At 35.1% G+C, this 20,137-nt stretch overlaps 1 protein-coding gene across 5 annotated transcripts in view; it reads left to right on the forward strand.

The window, feature by feature from the left end:
- TCN2 (transcobalamin 2) overlaps positions 1-20,137 on the forward strand; it is a 2,080,282-nt gene that overhangs the window by 1,914,309 nt on the left and 145,836 nt on the right. For all 5 annotated transcript variants that reach the window (XM_044068453.1, XM_044068452.1, XM_044068454.1 and 2 more), the window contains one exon: positions 15,955-16,076. In XM_044068453.1, coding sequence (XP_043924388.1) covers positions 15,955-16,076 — 122 coding nt within the window. The remainder of the gene's footprint in view (positions 1-15,954; positions 16,077-20,137) is intronic.

Genomic DNA, 20,137 nt, shown 5'->3' on the forward strand with positions numbered 1-20,137 from the left:
CTTTAGTAGTTTGCTTAAGTGTGCTCCTAAAGCAGGTAGAAGAAAAACTCTGATAAGCATTAAGTAATTTCTGTTTCATTTTATATAATTTATTTATATGATTATATGAGTATTCCACCATACTGGTTTGTTTTTAAATTTCTCATTAGTTTTGGTGTTGACAGGGACTGCCTTATCCATACAATTATTTAAGTTGGAGTAGAAGTCAGAGGCATAGGCAACAGCTTTAGCAATGGGATCCATCAGAGAAGAATTACAGCAGAATTTATTTAGGTCATCAAGTAACTGAAGAAGGTTTGCTTCTGAGAATTATCTAAATACAGAGGTATTTACAGAGTAAGTGCAATCAGTTTTAAAAGAAAAGGTCACTAATTTATATTTTAAGAAGGCAGAATGAAGTGTATGGAGATATGCAAGAAGTGGCCATATTGCTGAGGACTAGATCAAGGAAAGTGGGGCCCTGAATAGGAAGGGTAACTGTTTGTAAAACCGAGTTAGCATTTATAATGTCAGGGAAGCTCTAGGCATACTGACAATTGGCAGTGTAGGGAAGACAGTTTATTGATGGATAATTGATGCCCTCCAGAAAAAAAAAGTATTACTAGGTTTAATGTGGATTTCAGCTAAAGTGTTAAGATAGCTGTAAAGCTTAGAAGGGGACATATGGCTGAACCTAGCCTCTTTTCTTTCTGTTCTTCTTTCCAAGTCATATCAGGGGAGCTTGCACAACATTTATCCCAGTACATCAGTTCTGCTGTTTTTGTATTTGCTAAAGGAAGCAGGGAGGCAGTAAACCCCAGTACATCAGTTCCTCTGTTTTTGTAGTTATTAAAGGAAGCAGGGAGACAGTAAAGTATGTTTGTTCTTGGGGAAGTTCCGAGTATCCTCTGAACAGCTTTGTACCCCTTATGAGACCAGAGCTTCTCCAAACAATACTGTATTGGCTTGTGATTGACTATGCAGTTGCTTGGTAAAAGAAGTTTTTATTTGAGTTTATATTTTATTTTTTACCGCTGTTTTCACTGTTTGTAGGAAGGATGGGATAACTTGTAGACAATAAGATTTACTTTGATTTATATTTTACCCTTAATTTTCACTGTTAGTTATTAGAAAGGGATAGGTTTTAGACAGGCAGACTTTAGCCATCCCAAGAGGCCTAGTCAGTTATAAATTCACACAGACTTCAGAGTTCAATCCAAAGCTTATCTAAGCAATCCTATATTGGTTCATGATTTATTGATCTTTACTGTCAAAAAGAGGTATGACTGTGAGTGATAGCGAGCAATAGCTACTGCGCTCGATGTAAAGGAATTCCAGATTTTGTATGACTTTCACAAATTGTACAGTTAGAGCAACTACTTTACTGTACTTAATTTAATATTTAGCTGTACATTGGCTGTGTGATTTTTCTCAAAGAAGTTGATTTAATTTTTCTTTGAATTCTGCAGTAACTGATTCTGATTATTGAATGTTTTATTAATTTGGAGCATAATATGGATTCCTTAAATGAATATGCCATTAATGATTTGCCAAAGCACAAATATCTTGTACAGTGTAATAAATGCTATGTATATTTAAAGGTAACACCTGATAACACTGGTGATCTGTGTTCCTCATGTCAAAAGTTGATTGATTTGCTTACCATTGTTAGTAGTAAATCTAGAATTACTGATGGCGATGCCACTTGTGCAATTGCCACAGCTTAGAGAACTGCTGTTACATATATTAATGACTGGACTGATGAGATAAATGATGATAGGCAAAGAACAAATAGAGCACATTTAGGAAAGGACGTGTCTGTTGTCTGTAAAGATCACTTATCCCATATGAAACAAGATAATGCCACTGACAACTTTGGAATTCTAGATACAAGTAATCAGCAATCTGAGGACTTCCAAGATGACTGCACACTGAGTAACAGCTTAATTTCAGCTCTCCCAGAGTGAAATCAGAAACTCAGAAAAGAGACCCAGTGAAACTGTCTTTTTGGGTAAATTTCAGTAACTGGCTAGTAATTCACTGCCTGGATGCCATCAAAAAAGAAATTCAGAAAACCTGAAAGAAAATCAATCACAAAAGGTGAGGATGAAACACTGGACTGGGAAGGATTCTGCAGCTGTTCAGCAAAAAGAAGTGCAAGCTCCAGATTTTATGCAAGACATGACTTCCAGTAATCTAGATGAAAAAAATAAGTCAGATGTACTCAGAGCTGATTAAAATAGATTAAACTGTGAAGGATTATTTCATCTCAAATAAAATGCTGGAAAAAAAATGGAAGAGGCCTTAAACAGATATTCATTTGAGGTAATAAAACTGTAAAAATCAGAGGCTGAAATGAAGAAAAGGCTGAGAGTATGAGACTGCTCAAGAAGAGATGTTTTAAAAATTAATAATATTAGAGGACAGAGCGTGTAGGGAAAACCTGAGATTTTCTGCTGTACCAGAGAAGCTGGAAGGAACAGACTACATTAATTTTATGAAAGCACAAATAAGCAACTGGACAGTTATTCTACATAAGGAGTTGTTAATTGAAAGGGCACATTGTGTGTGTGTGTGTGTTCCAAACCTGACCATGAGAAATCAGCCTAGACCTTTAGTAGTAATGATGCAATCCAACCAGCAGAAAGAGTTGATTCTGACAAAACTGTGGCAGAAGGACAAAGTAAAATCCAAAGAAACTTGAGGCAACACCATCCAAAGTAAAGGAGACCTTAATTACATGTAACTCAGGCAAATAAAAAAGTAGTGAGCGCTTTTGTGTTACTATGAACGCTTCTTCAGACTTAATGATTCTAACAAAAAAAAACTTCAGTTTAAATACATCAAGTTAATTGCAGTAAATCACTACCTGACCAATCACATCTCTAAATCCATTCAAAAAATGGGCTGCTTGATCCATCCAATACTTGGGTGATTTTCAACTAAGTTAAAACACCTAGATATAGTTTTAGTTGGCAACTATCTAAAACATATATATAAAGTTTTTATATATAAATCAGTTCTTCATAAATTCTTCTTGTAGTTAAAAATGTCTCTATTATATGAATAAGTGAAAATATGTATATTATAAGTAAAAAAATCTCAATTAACAGATAATGAGAGAAAATAGTCTCAAAATGTCACTAGATGGCGGTATAACATCATGTTCAAAATTACACACTCTATATATACATATATATATATATATATATATATATATATATATATATGTATACATCCGCGGTGGTGGTGCTGTGGTAGCGTTGTCGCCTCACAGTAAGGCGCTGTCCGGTTCGATTCACAGCTAGAGCGTCTTCTGCGTGGAGACATGTGTGAATGGGTGTACCTTCGTTGAAGGTTGTGCATCAGGGCTGGCAACTCGGCACGTAAAAATCAACTGCCAGTCATTAGCGGACCAGAGTTCCACTGTGGCAACCCCTAACCGGGAAAAGCCGAAAGACACAACAATATATATATATATATATATATATATATATATATATATATATAAAAGTATCTGAAACTTATATACTATTAAATACTTAAATAAATAACCATGTATTATGTTGGTTAACAGCAGTATGAGGAAGTTATGTAAAAAATGCATAGTTTTAATGTCCCTATTTATATTAAAAACATAATCATCTAAAAAACAAACAAAAAAAAAAAAATATATATATATATATATATATATATATATATATATATATATATTAAAGACATAAAAAATCTGTGGAAAACATCACTGGATGGCAGTCTAAACTGATGTTACAAAGGCCAATGTTTAAGAGCTGTTATTAATTTCATGTACATATTAATGTATGTAAATCTGTGATTAATTCACGTAAAAGTTACTATGTAATAAATCTATTGATTAATGCATACTATATATCTGTAACAATTCTTATGTACTACTGGAAGCAGAAAATTATTAGATATAGAGGCTGTCTCTAAAACTAAGGAAACACAGCGTGGCAAACCTAATGTATCATTAAGTGTGAAGAAATGTTCATACTAACGCGAAAGTGCTCACTATGTTTTTATCGGAGTTACATGTCATGTTACAAGGTCTCCTTCACTTTGGATCTTGTTTCCACTTGAGTTTCTTTGGATTTTACAAGTTTTTATCACAGTGGCACTTTACCCTGCTGACTGTGCTTGCTTTAGTGTTGTAGAAGGACAAAGTACTAAAAGTGGGAGACAGTAGAGCATTTGTAAAAGGTGATTACTCACTGTACACCAGGTAGAAGAAGAGTAAATTTATTCCAGTAATCAGAGAATGTTGAGAAGCAGGCATGAGATTCAAGCTGCTGTATCCAGCCATTTTCTGAATATTCTTTCCTAGAATGTCAAAATCAGAACATGCTCAGGAGGAGATACAAAAGTTTGTCCAACAAAAAATGAGCTGTCCAGCAGAAGGAGATTCTGCACCTTGTTCTTCTGGTAATAAAGCCCATGGAGAGACTTTACCAGTGAACACTTTTCATTGTTTCAAGGGAAAATACTTGAGAGACAGAAAAAAATCACAAGAGTTGACTTAATTATATTTGTGAAACATGATAGAACAAGAAAACCTGGTAATATTGGACTTCTTTGACTTGTAGGGGACTCAAAAGAATATGCCCTACTTCATGTCATTAATGTTTGGAAAAACATTTAGGTGAGGGGAAGAGGAAGGAAATAGTTAACTATAAGTAAAACAAAATGTTGTCCTTAACAGTAGTATTTCTATAATTCATGACATAATCTGTAAGCTATATAGTGAAGCTTTCTTGGTTATTTCCAAGTGTAATGGGCATACTGAAGTAAACGGGTGCCCCTGTTTTATTTCCTTTTTCTTTATTTCTCCTTGCTGTGTTTTAAGAAATGTAGGCACTGCAATGTAAACAGAAAGAAAAACAGTTTGGACAAAAGAGCATGATACAAGAAAAAATGATATGCTTATTTTGCATAGGGGAATGACTGGATTAAGGCCCTTGGCTTGAACTAGTAACAAATTTTAAGGACGTTAGAAAGGCGTGGGAAGACAGATTGGATAAGCAATTCACAAAGAAACAATGGGGATATATGTATGACTTCCAAATATGCAACAAAATCTAGAAGATTTAGCATCTTTGCTTGGAAGTGTTTACATAGGTATTTTTACACAGTAAGTAGACTCCAAAGAATTTTTCCTCAGATAGATAGTAAATGTTGGGGGTGTGATGAGGAAGAATGAGGTAATTGGGAACATATTTTTGGTAGTATAATGAGTTGGCAGATTTTAAAAATTCCTTGCAGACTACTCTGTCAGAAATACTGGGCGAGCAAATTGGTATGACTAAGGAAATTATTTTTCTTGCGCTAAGCCCTTGCTGAGTCTAATTAATGGTGGCTTCCAAAAAAGCAATTACTAGAGAATGGAAATGGAAGTCTAAACTAACTGTAGTAGAAGCAGAGAATTTAGTAACTGAGATAAAACAACTGGAAATGGGAAGTTTAGAAAAGAGTAGGAGCAAATTACATAGAAAAATAGGAACTGTGGGAACAATACAGGCAGAATAATGTTTTGGAGGAGAAATGAGGTCTAAAAGAAGACTGGATTTGATTGAGCTACGGAATTGACTGACAGCGACTGGATAGATTCTAAGTGATGTATAATGTTTTCAACTAAAAATGTGTCAGCTTGATTTGTTTTCATTTATATAAGTATATGACTGCCTATGTCATAAGTGATAATTTATTAAAGATGTTTCTTGTTTTAAACAAAATGGGAATGTTTGAAACAATTCATGCAGAAAAATGGTTTGGAAGTGGAGTGAGTTGTAAGAGAAGGCAGTCACTAATGTTGCTTAGATTATATGATATATAACAATATGTATGATGTATAGTTCTTGTAAATGTAAACTTTTTAATATGGCTTGATTGCTTTTATATAAATGCAAGTTTGCCTATGTCAGAAGTGATGATTCAGTAAAGGTGTTAAAAAACAAGTATTCAGCAATCTGAGGATTCAGAGCATATAGAAGGAAATAAAAAAGAAAGGAAGAAGTTCACAACAAATAACAAGGAAGAAAAAGAAGCTGATAAATGTCTGTAAAGGAAAGACAATACATACTAAAAAAGGACATTGCTTAGTAATGTAACACAAAGATTACAGAAAGTGATAATATTTTTATATCAAAAAACCTTCAGAAAAACAGAAAAAGGCATACTTTTTCCAAAAGAGAAGATATAAAAAAGAGGCATGGGACAGGTGTTAAGGAAGAAATCAAAACTGAATGTTGAAGGACTGAAGAACATTATTGTAAGAAAAAAGAGGAGAAAGACACTGACAACATGGCTCAAGCTGCAGATGTACAAAGCCAGCTGGATGAGAATTGCATGCTTGCAAATGTAATAAGCAATAAAAACAGTGGGATTAATAAGACTAATGGTGATGACTATATTTCCTTTGTAGCAATTGATGGTGCAGATGTTACTGAATTAGAAGTTGCTTTTTCTTCAGATCTGGTTGAAAAGATATTCTTGCAATTGGAGTTTCAATTATTAGTGGAACTCATACTTACATTTGAAAAGAAGGTAATAAACATTGAGTAGTGTTATGCTTGCCAGGAGCAAAAATAGAAGATGTGATGCAAGCCTTAGAACACCTTAATGTAAGGAGGTACAGATCTTTTATTTAATTGGCATCAGTGCAAATGATCTCATCCGCAAAGACTCTCTGACTGTTAGTAGGGAACTAACAGTCCTCTTAGATATCATAACTTTTACAGGTGTTAGGATGTATTTTTCACAAATCACATATAGAAAGGAGAGTCATGTAATGGTGAATAAAACGATTTTTGTGTAAATACCTACATAAAAAAGTCCCATTTTAAAAAATAGAAATGTGTACAGCATCTGAGCCTAATTTTGGACACACATGTTCAGACAGGATGGTGTGCACTTGTCAAGATTGCAGCAGATATTTTTCAGTATTTGACAAACACAAGGCAGGACTTTTGCCAGATCAGAAGTTTAATAGTTCACAGATAGCAACAGCTGTTGCATATTTAATGGCTGTTAAAGATAGGAGCATTAATAATAAAGTTTTTTATTGGAAAATCTGCTACATTCCCACAAGACTGATGCTGTTATCATTTGTGAAACATGGTTAAAGAACAGTGACTGGAAACCAGTTCTGTCAGGGTATAAATATTTCTACTGTAACAGACATTCTAACAAAAAAATCAGGTGTAGGTGTTATGATAGGGTTTAAAGATAGTTACGAGATCTGTGGATTATTACATGTTCAATGATAACACCAGTATTATAGATTGGATAACTGTGGCAATAAAGATAACCCTGAAACATGTAGAAGTTGTTGGAGTATATAGATCATCAAAGTAAAGTGCTGATTATCTAGAGGAACTCATACATTTATTGCATGAAACAGAAGAGGGAAGAAGAATAGTAGTGGCTAGGAACTTACATTTACCAGACACAGACTGGAATAATATTGATTCAATGGTATTAGTGAGGATATTATTCACAACGTATGTTTAGGAACAATAATTGCTTCAGATTGTAAAAAAAACTACCAGGGAATGGAACATACTAGACAGTGTTTGTGTTCCTAAAGAAATTACTGATACTTTATGTCAAGTTTTACCACTGCTGATTTACAGTGATCATGAAGTTAGAAAATTATTTGTTTGCTAGATACTTCTGCCAGACTGAAACCTAAACCAACGCACAGAAGATTAATAACAGATTATATGGAATCAAAACAGTCACTATGTAAAACTAATTGGAGTGATGCATTCAGTGTAAAATTTGCAGAAGGAATGTGGAAAGTTTAGAAAGAGAAATTGTTTGAATGCAAACAAATAAAAAAATGTTTAATATCTAGGACTTATGCACACAACATCAGGAGGATGCATTCCATAAGAATGAGATACTCAATTATGGTGAGAGATAAAAATATGAGAAATGGAAAAGAGGTCAAACTGCAACTTTGAAAGCTGAAGTAAACAAGCTGGACAGACAAGTTAAGCATAGTGTGAGACAAGATCTTGAAAAATTTTGAGGAAACTTTATATAAATATATTGAGCATAATAGTAAGCCATTTTATAGATACATAAGATATTGACGGAGTAAAGACATACAAATTGACAAACTGTGTATAGATTCTGAAATTTATTCTCAGACACAACAGATTATAGATATATTTACAAAGTCTTATGCAAAAGAGTTCGGCTCCACAAAGGGGATGATGAGTTGTCCTAGATTATACTGAAAAAGAGCTATGCAAACTGGATCCATACAGAGTACAGGGAGGAGGCAGAATTAGTAATAATGACCTGAGAACACTTCAGCAAGAACTTAGAGTACTATTATATCTATTATTTACTTGGTTGTATAAATATGGAGAGGTTTCTTAAGATTGGAGAGATGCACTTATTAAACCTGTCTTTAAGGGAAAGGGGAGTAGGACAAACCCAGATTCATACAGACCCTTACATCCACTTTCATATTGTGGAAAAGTAATGGAGAAGATAATATTGGATAAGTTATTGTCAGAATTCAAAAGGTTGGGACTTGAAACCATATATCAACATGCATATGTTGAAAATAGATCTATTACCACCTGTAACATGATGTTCTATAACAAAATAAGAACACCTATGAATGAAAAAATGTGCTGTGATGTAATTTATATAGATATAACTTCAGCATTTGACAGGGTCATACACAAAACACTGGTGAATAAATTAGACCCACTGGGTGTTCATGTACCATTGATAAGATAGGACATGGCAAGTATCATATAGCAATTGGAGTACGAATGGAGATGTGACAAAATCAGCAAGCAAAGGAGAGTAGTATTGCTGGAATTAAATTCATCCTCAAGTTTGGTGAGTACCTTTACAAGGTGGACCTTGTTTATACAAAATCTCACCAAGGAGACACTGATGTATAGAATGCATTTTACATAACATATCTCATGGACAGAAGTAGGTTAAAAATAAAAAAGACAGCTGGGTGCACAAGTCCCAGGATAGAAAACAATGCCCAATCATGGTAGACACACTGGTGCCAGGACTGAAAGAAAAGACAGTGTAGAATCCTGAAGACACAGAAACATTCCTACAGTGGAGTTAGGACAGGCTCAGGGGATGGCCCACCTGTTGTAGAAGGAAGCAGTAGTCCACAAAAAACAGACAGGCCAAAAAAGAGCCTTAAAGATAAGAGAGTGGACAAATCCTAGAATTTCTGGATACAAGACATAAAAAAGATTAAGAGAGAAATTAGAGGGAAAATACTTACACAAGAAAAGACTGTTAAAAGCTTCAAATGCAAATTTGTGTTCATTAATACAACGGATTCATGAAAAACATTATATAGACCAAGAAACCTTGGGATGTTTATAAACAGAAGCAACCAAGGAAGTGTAAAAATATAAACAACAAAATCTAGAGATTTTTGAAAGGTATAAAAAAGAAACATGGACATGGGAAAGAGAGAGAGAGAGAGATCTGAAATGGTACAATATTTCTGCAAAGGAGAAATCCAAACTAATCAATACAAAAAAAGCTGCCCCAAAGGTGTTTGAAGAGAAATACAGACAAAGATACCCAGAGATGGAAAATTTCACAGTACAAAAAATAAGAAAACAAAGGTGGAATGTAGAAAAGAGCATTAGTAATGGAGAAGTTAAAGAAATAGAAATTGAAGTTATGAATTACCTATGAAGTGAAGGCTTTAGTATAGAAAATCCAACTCTGGTAACATCACAGCATGACAGAATGAATAATGATTCTTCAAATTTGGAATAATGGTGGAATGGGAAGCATCTGATCAGTTGCCATATCAAGATACTTTAGATCTCCAGTAGGAAACCAGTACAAAAATTCATTTGGAGTTGCATAGCAAGGGAGGGAGCAGGAAATGGTGGCAAATCTGACGCAGTCAATGTTACAAGAGTGATAAGCCAGTGAGCAATGGATAATACAAGATGAAGGTAAAGAGAATACGTCATAGAAAGATGTTCTGGAACTTTCTGGAAAAATGCCAGCAGGAAAATGAGAACAAAGAATATGCCCTTAATTTAGAAGAGAATGATCTAAGGGAAGAGTTGCTTGATTGATGGACATATTAAGATCAATGAAAGAAATAGATTGCATAAAGTCAATAAGATCCAAAATGTTAGTAGTCTGATAATACAAATGAACACAGTAATCAAGACTATTCACATAAATTCATGTGATATAACAGAAGTAAATAGGATCTATTATTGTGCAGCTAAATTAATAACAGATAAAGTCTTATCACAAAAACACAGGACAATAAGGAGGAGTAAGGGAAGAAATCAAATGCCATTATGGAAGTATTGAACAGAGAAAACTTTAAAGTAATTAAGACAAGGAGTGTCACTTTTAGAAGACTACAGAAGAGGGGACAGATCAACAAAAATACTTAGACAGACTTGATAAAAGCAAGGTGCAGTATCAGAACAGACCAGGATCTATCATACACTATTTCAAATAATAAACTAAAGATATCAGCATAGGCAGAAAAATTTAGAGGGTATGCAGATAAATATAAAGGAAAAGTACAAAATAAGCAATTTATTGATGACCCAAAACGTTTTATAGAGAACTGGGAAATGGGGCAGAAGGAATAGAAATACCACCAAATATGAAGAAATAGACACATTTTGGTGAAATATCTCTGAAAACTCTGTGGAACATAACAAAGATACTGTATGGATTGAAGAAGTTAAAGAAACAATAATTTCAAATGTACAGAATATGAAATGGGTTTAAATAACAGCCAGAGAAATTGAAACAAAGTTAAGAAAAGCTCCCAATTGGAAAATCACAGGCCCAGATGCAATACCTAACTTCTGGCTGAGTAAGAACTATTTATATGCACATCCTGAATAAACACTAGCCCAGTTAGCAACAGGAAAACAGATACGCCTCCTCCTTAAGAGTGAACCTATAAGCTATCCTAAAAACTATAGACCAATAAATTGCCTTCCAACTGTGTATAAACTTTGTACTGGAATTGATGCAAATCGAGTTTATAATCATATAGAAGAAACTCGATCATGGTAATAGAACAAAAGGGTAATAAAAGAAGGTCATGTGGAACAAAGGATCCTTTGTTGCTAAATAAAGTCATAATAGAGAATTGTAAAAAGGGGAAGAATCTAAGTGTAGTATGGGTAGACTACAAAAAAGCATTTGACAGCACCCCACATTCATGGATATAGGAGTGCTTACAGATGTATAAGACACACCCTACATTGATTGATTACATTACAGTGACCATGAAACAGTGGCAAACTGCTTTGCAGCTAAGCCATGATAAAGGACAAATTATTAGCCCAGGGATAAAAATTCAAAGGGGATATTCCAGAGTGGCTCTTTGTCACCGTTGCTCTTTTGTCTTGTCCTTAACCAGTGAAGCTGTATATTTAACAGATTAGGTCATGTTTACAATTTAGCTCCCAGCAAACAACAAAGTGCAAAGACTTTTTGTCTTCTAGTTGTATATGATTTAAAACAGTGTAGTTCATCAGATGGGGAAATGAAAGCACAACTGCAAATGGTCAAAACTTCCTTAGATGATATAAGAATGTCATTTGATCTTGATAAATATACAAAAGCAACCTTTAAAGCAGGAAAGCTTTAGCACCAAGAAAATATGGTTCCCTATTAGATGAACGAACACTTAAAATGTCGAGTACGACATGCTCGACAGTTTTAAGCGAATGTTCAACTAAGCGGAATCCGAGAATGTTGAAACAAGGAGTTTTGAAAAGTTACAGTTGGCCAACCATGAGGAAGCCAATGGCTGACGTCAGAACGTTAACCGTTCTTACAGTCCTCCACTATGGTGCAGTCTCTACGTTCACCATCTGTAATGTTATGACAGTCCTCTACTGTGATGTGATCTCAGAGTTGGTATATTTAAGTAGGGGGGGGCAAAGCCCCCGACTTTGTGTTGTTTTTATTTATTTATTTATTTTTGTGGAACAGCGATTTTTTTTCTCTGGGGAAAAAAAAACCGCTGTTCCGTATTTTCGCCCCCTACTTTATTTTGTTTGTCGATTTTTTTTTTTTTTTTTTTGGGGGGGTTGTAATGGTGTACAGTACATTGTAGCCATCAGCCATTGGCTTCCTGATGGCTGGCCAATTATAACTTTTCGAAACTCCTTGTTTTGATATTCTGGGGTTTTGCTTAGATGAACATTCACTTAAAAGCTGTTGAGCATGTCATACTTGACATTTTAAGCATTTATTAATCTAATATAGACCTGAAAATATCAGTTTGGGACAGGAATGTGATATAAAGGAATTTGAGTAGGAGGGAGTGGATAAATGTATGGTAATTGATGAAGGACTGACAATAAAATGTGAACATACGCAATGAAAACTTTGTAAGGAATATTTTAGAAGACTAAAATTAATACTGAAAATATCCCTGACATCTAGAACAAAGTCCAAACTATAAACCAATTTGCTGTTCCTGTTCTAACTTACAGTTTTGGTGTGACTGACTGGCCCCAAAAGGTTCTGGATCAGTTGGACAGGAAAACAAGAAAAATGCTTCATGCTTATCAAATAATATATAAAACATGTTGTATATACCAAGATTATATATTCCCTGCTCTGAAGGAGGTATTTCTTCTTGAAATCAATTACATGTATAGATCTACAATTGTAGTAGTACATACATATCTGTTGACCTCACAAGATCCAGACATAATGAAAGTTTTAAGACATAAGGAGAACAAGTCTAAGATGACTTCCCTGCTTAGTTTAGCAGAAGCATATTGGTGTCAAATGGGAATGGAAATCAAACAAGAAGTAGACAAAAATCAGGCAGCAACTGAAAGTGGCAAAAAACAAAAGAAAGAATATAAGGTGAAGGATCAGATGATAAGGCAAGAAATGTGGGAAAAACATAAATATTGTTGCAAGTACATAGAAATCCTGGAACAACCTCATGTTGATCAGGATCTGACACAAGAATGGTTAAGGAAAGGTGAATGTAAACAAAAAGATAAAAGGTTAATATAGGAGGCCCAGGATAATGGACTAAATACACGTTGGTTTACAAAGCCCATTTAACATATCGGTTGTGATACACTAATGGCAGAGGGCCTGTATACGGAATGGCACATTAATGGGGCAAGACTGTTGCACTAGGGATTATGTAAACATTACAACATTGAAGTAGCTGGAAGCATTACAAACATGAGCCACAAAGCATTATAGAAAATGATGAAGTTCATGTCACATGGGATTACCCTTTACCAACAGTTCAAAAAATAGATGCAAGAAAACCAGTTATAGTAGTCCATGAAAAGAAGACAAAAGTATTGTTGAGCATTGAAATTGCAATACCCAGTGATTGCAGTGTCTTGCGAGCAGAGAGACACAAGGTCATAAAATACCAGGATTTGCAAGCAGAAACAAGGGCATTCTGGAAGGAGGAGCAATGGGTCTCATAGAAAACAATTTACAGTCATATTTAGATATGCTACTAATAGATGTAACTCCATATGAATTGCAGAAGGAGTCAATTATGGGAACATTGTGGGCACTGCGAAGAGTACTTTTGGATAATATCAAGGATTAAAACAATACTAATATTTCAGAAACTTTAGTCATATTTTAACTTAGGGATGAGGCCCATTCCCATCTTGGTATTAGAAACACAAAGGTCTTAGAGAAATTAAACCAACTGGACTGGCGAAATTCTTGCTTAAGGTCAAGGTGGATTGTGTTCTAGGCCCATAATTATTTAGGTTGTGTCTTTCAGAGCTGCCTTTTTCATCTGACGTATTCTGTAGTCTGTATGCAGATGACTTGAAATTTGGTAAACTGATTTACATGTGTTACAGAAAGGGCATGTCTGCAAAAGACTTGACTAAATTAACCATTTGGACACAGGAGAATAGTATGCTGATAAATACATCAAAAACGAAGCATATGATATTTGGGAGACATAAATTGAAAGGTGAATATTTAATACAGCACACAGTGATTAAAACCTGAAGAGTCATTTAAAGACCTGTATGTATGGGTAGATCTAGCTTTGAGTTTTTCTTATCATATCAATCATTTTGTTAATAATAGTTATAGAACTGTATCTTGTATAAAAAGTTTTATAAAGTCTAGGAAATCAGAAATGATGAAGTCATTGCTTGTTAGTTACATTAGACCCAAACTTGAGTATGGAATTATAATATTGAATATGAAAATCTTATAAGAAAACAAGAATGAGTAAACTGGAAAGAGTACAGTAGAAATATACCAAGGGCATCCATGGATGTGAAAATTTAAGTTATTATGAAAGACTAAAATATCTGAACTTGTTGTACAGTGTCTCATATAGATATTTAAGGGGATACCTTATTCGGGTATATAAGGCATTTAGAGACAACTACCTCTGGGGATGTTTAGGGTTATCAAAAAGTAGTAGAAAACCATCAGATAGCCTACGTAGAAGATTCTGTAGAAATGAAAAGTATACTAATTGGTTCTCTGAGAGAGCAGCTGATGCATGGAACAGGCAACCAAACTGCATTAAAGCAAGCACTAGTTTGGATATTTTAAGAACAGCCTGGACACTTATTTTGGTAACAGTTGTTTTGGTATATTGGCAGTCTAGAAGCCCATTAATGCCCGTGCTTCAAATATTTTTATTTATGTATGTGTGTATCATGGAAGTTGAGTTTGGAATGCTTTTCTAGGCTTCTTGCACTGTACCACACTGGAATGCCACCTGTCCCCTTAAATTGATCACCAATATTCTGACCTGATTTCTGGTATGTGTTAGCTTATGCCCTGCAGCAGGGAGAGTATTTGCATTGATTTATTTATTTCCATTCATTATTTTATTGACCTAATGGGTGGTCTCAATAAAACAGACTTACTTCAGGCATAATTTGTCATAACATACATACACACCTCATGGCAATATCAGCAGAAACTTTGTTGCAGCCTTTGTCTGTGTCTAGTTAGGAGGGGTATGAATTGAGTTGCTGTTTGGCCAGTGTGGATGTCTAATTAAGAGGAGTATGAACTGATTTTCTGTTTGGCCAGTATGGACTTCCAGGTGCAGTTGCCATTTGCCTTGTTTGAAACTTAGCACCATCGGAGATTTTCTGAGCTCCCCTACTGTTACAGCATCCCATCCACAGGAGGGAGACTTATCAGCAGCCTTCCACACATTGCACAATAAACTCCTGTCCCTCACTTGCTTACTTTGAATAACCCACTCACTTCACAAAGTAACCCTCTTTGTCACTCAGTCAGTAACATATAGCTTTCTTAGGCCTCCAAGTGGGACTGCAGCAGAATTGTTGATACACCTGTGCATGTATATATAGTTTGTGGGTGAAAGAATTCCTGAAGGATACTTATGTATACAGTTGTGATGATGCATTGGAGTTAGTGAGCATGATGTCTTCCACTATTTCACACCAATTTCCTACCACTCACCCATACATGCACAGATACTATCAGCTCTCCGCCTGCTGTGCTCTGGGTAGACTGGGGTGGCTGCAGCATACTGAAGTGTCAACATGTCTATTTGCGTCTTCTTCAAACTTGCACAGGTGTGAAGTGTTCACGTTGTGCTTTACTTACAGTGAACCATTATTCTGTAGTCTTAAACAGGAGAGCAAATTAAACTAGTCATAGTGGCATCATTGTAACAGCATTAATTTAAAGGTTATCACTTGCATTTTACCTAAAGCAGTTCTAGTTATTAAGGACTGCACAAAGTTACACTTACACTCTTAACAACCAACCTAAGAGTTAATTAAGTGAACAGTCATACTATATTCCATCAGGTAGGTGGTTTTTAAATTACATCTACCCTTTTAATGTATACAGACATTACAGTAAAGTCTCAGTGTGTTTTTAGAATGGCTCCTTTCATGTTTATATTTGAATTTCATCTCAAGCTTTCTTGTTTTATAATTATAGGTATGAAATTAAAGACAGCCTGTGGGGACCCTTCCTGTCTTCAGTGAATGGTATAACTGCAGATGTGGAGAGGAGAACTTACTGGCAAATCCTTAAAGACCGTAACATTCATCTGATGGAAGGTATGGCACTCAAATTATACCCTGAATGAAAGATGTATCATAACTTCTTACACCCACCATGCATGTTTACAAACTAAGAGGAAGCCAAAGTAAAGGCTGGGGTTTTATTCCTTCTGTCCATGGTTCAGATGCTTTTTCTCCACAGAAAATTGAACTGTTGTGGGAGTGTGACAGACTGCATCCACTCAATCATATGTTGCAGGATACTTGAATCGTGTGCTGTTGACCTGGTCACCAGTAATCAGTGGATGCTGTCTTCTACAGAAATGAGACTTACATCTTTTCTGTCCCTATCCAAATAGAAATCTCCATTGCTATCTCATCTACTGTGCTCATCAATTTGGACTGTTCTCTGTGTTCCTGGGAGATCACATTATCCCGTCAAAGCTCAGCCTGACATATGCCCACTAATTGAATGGCACTTGGAACTGTTTGCAGCGGGAAAGTTCTTCTACACCCAGCAAGTGAGAGGCTGACTCTCCATGGCTTCTTGTTGTTGTGACCTACGAGTTGTACTACCTTGGAGAAGAAGAAATACTACCTCAGAATTAGGGTATAATACTAGGAAATGGTTGAGACAGTGACTCCCCCCCCCACACACACACAGTCTCATAAGCATGGAGTACCAAGGGGCTTATCCTAATGCAAAAATACAGAGTTTCTTTTCAGTTATTTTGATATGTTGTTAGTATAGCAGCCGATGTTCAGTATGATGGGTTTTATTCTGCTGAGTGTCAGTTGGGTGAAGTAAAAACAGTCTTGCTTTACACCTTATTGCCAATAGGTGAATGCACTATTTTGTGACATTCACTTACAACCATGTTTCTCAGCACCAGAAAAGAACTATGGGAGCAACTTTTCTGGCTTTTATTACTAATTTTTATTTTGCACCAGTAAAACCTTTTACATATTTTGTTTTACTATGTGTTGTGTTGTTTGCTGTATCAAATATGTTACACTTCTAATAGTCACTACTAAGTAGCCAAAGTGCTCAAAGTTACACATTTATAGGAGGCTTCACTTTTTATTTTATTTATGCTGTTTGTATTTGTTGATTGGTTATGTCCTACTGGATAATGCCCATTTTCAGAGAAGGTCCAGGAAGAAAAGCCCCAAGACTTGATACCTGTTGTAAATTATTACAAAATGTTTGTATGCATTCTACCAAAAGTAATTAAATAAATGCAGGATAAAAGAAACAGTAGGTGTACAACAAAAATGTTTTCAATGAATTAGAAAGAGTAGTGCAATAAAATGGAATCTCTGAGTTCTGTAGATAACTAGGAAAATTTGAATAATTTGGCCAATATGTATTATAGCAAAATTTTACTGAAAATTCCATTAAATACAAAACATAAAACTCAAACGTCATGGTTTATAGAAACCTCACTCTGTTTAAAGTTTTATTTAAATATGTATCTACTCGTGTAAGTAGTTTTATTAAGAATTTTTTAATGTATTGTATCTTGCATAGAATATCTGTGATGGAACTTGTGAATAAGCATGTTGCTTAATGAAATTTCTAAGTAAATACAAAAAAGATCAGATTCATATTCAGTTGTGAAAGTAATACAAAAATGGCAGTACACTAGTTCCTAGTTTCCAAGGACTTCAGAGCAGGTAGTTTGGTAAGGAAACAAGATAGTGATACCCATCAGTGGATGGAGAACTGAAATGTTGTAGTTCTAAATAAGGAAAATAATACAGTAATAGAATCTCCATAGGGAAGAGGCAAGAGAAGATGAAGACATCCAGCCAAGAAATGGATCAATTGCATGAGAAAAGACCTGCAACAGTGAGCATGACTGTTGGAAAAGAGAGTGGCACTGACCTGAGAGAGGTGGTAACAGTTGATGCAAAACCTCAACCCAATGTAGAGTAATGGGGACAAGGTTGATGCTGATGATAATGATTCAGTAACAGAAGAAATAAAATCAATTTGATCTTTAATTAGTTGCACCAATGCTGTTTTGCTTGATTTTTAGCTAACTTTTCCCCTCTCCTCCAGAACTTACACAGTTCATCTCCTTCTTATAAGCTTACAAAGAAAAATGTCACCTACATTACTACATGGAGACCATCCACCATAGTGCTCACCCAATTTATTATTCATTCATATGAATATATATAATATAGGTGGATAATGGAAAACTTTGGACCTTCTTAGATTTTCTTTATATGAGTGAAAATGGTATGCTGTCAGTATAACTTGATACCGCCATATCATTTTGACGGGTACAGGGGCACTGAAGCAGCAGTCATAATTACATGACAATAGTCATCTTTTGCTAGATTGGATGAGAGGATCAACATTCATCTGCTTGATTTTTTAAGTCCAGAATTTTCTCTATTATTGCCAAAAGTATGGGGCATTAATTACAGAGGTGTATCTGAAGTGGGATAAAGGGAGCAACCACACAGGGTGCAAGGTGTTACAAGGCATGACTGGCAGATGATGATCAGTCATTAGTATAGTAATGGCATTCATTTCAGTACTGACATTTTTGAATGCCTATACAGAAATTAATGCTGATAATTTTTTTTCTCTCCTTAACTTAAGTTGAAGAGTGCAGGAAGAAAAGACCTGGCTTGCAATAGAGGAGCACTAGATCAGAGAACAGACTTTTTTTTTTATTCCTCGTCTTAGAGTTAAGGGGGTACAAGATCAAGAAATGGCACTGGGCACTAGGTGAGCCAGCTATGGCTCTGATTAATTCTCATGGTCTATTTGAATTTATGCGAACTTGCATAGTTGCTGCAAGTGGTGCTACCACAATCAGATTGGTATTTGCCCATATTAATTTTAGTTGGTAAGAACAGAGTCTATTTGTGTTGCATATAAATACAATTCATCATTATGTCTCCATTTTCTTTTCATCATTTAATATATTTGGATGTTAAAATTATAATGGTTCCTGAAAAAAAAGTAGTAGGACGTACACCATCTGTGCTTTCAAACTTGTAGTGAATTAGGTATGGTGCTTCTGTACAGATATTATAGTGTGTAATATATATTGGTCATACCACACATACGTGATCATAAAGTGAAATTGCTTTCATTTGTAAGGCAGTTCTTTTTTAGTAGTAATGCAGAATTGTTCAGTCTGTTTGTGTATGATCTAACTTGTTATTGAAACTTTGTGAAATAGGTATTGGAAGCAAGTTTTCCCTTAGGACAGTTTTTGTACATTGAATGGTTGCAGCAGCATTCACTGTTATATGATCCTGTTCATCCCTTCTATTCGATCTGACTGAAGGGTCTTTGGGCCACTTGTTGGATCTGATCCGATCTGATCTGACAAATCTAGTGCTCCAGCTCCTTAATTTTAACCCTCATAATGCACCTGTCTGTGATGCTACCTCATATTTCATTTGCTGCCAAAGTGTTTGGACAGGTGTCCTGCGTGTTGCAAAGCTAAGTATTGTACCTCAAGATATTTACATAATATTTTCAAAATATTTTTATATTTTATTTTATATTGTAGCATAGGTTACTTATCTTTTATTACTTTTTTAATCTCCTTTACTTTCCTTTAGTGATAAGTAGGCTTAGGTATGCCACCTCTCCTTTTTATTTTAGAATCATTAGATATATGTATACGTATGTCCTCCACCAAAGAAATCCAGCACTCAAAATATAGTAGATACAACAAAATCTCATTTTAATAAGCGAAAACATCCAAAATAATCCAAATACAATGGCTTCAGAAAACCAAACGGGTTAACAGACCGGTTTCTCAAACAGCGTAATCAGTGCATTACAGAGACACACCTCTTTCAGGTTTAAATATCCTTAAACATAAAGCAACAGTCTACAGTGTTAACACAGCTGTATATCCACAACTTATGGATAATGTACAGGTCCCAAATAGTTATTTTCTTTGCACTCTCGATGTACAGTCTCTCTATACGAGTATACCCCTGGAAGAGGGTTTCGCAGCAGGTAGATATTGGCTAGTAAGAGCAGTTAAATATTCAATGGAGAATATTGAATTTTTGTTGGGGCTCATTAGGCTTGTCCTAGAATATAACATGTTTAACTTTGGGAACTAGTGTTATTT

The sequence above is a fragment of the Protopterus annectens genome, chromosome 4.part0, assembly GCF_019279795.1.
Source record: "Protopterus annectens isolate FY-2018-M chromosome 4.part0, PAN1.0, whole genome shotgun sequence".
NCBI classification, from domain to species: Eukaryota; Metazoa; Chordata; order Ceratodontiformes; family Protopteridae; genus Protopterus; species Protopterus annectens.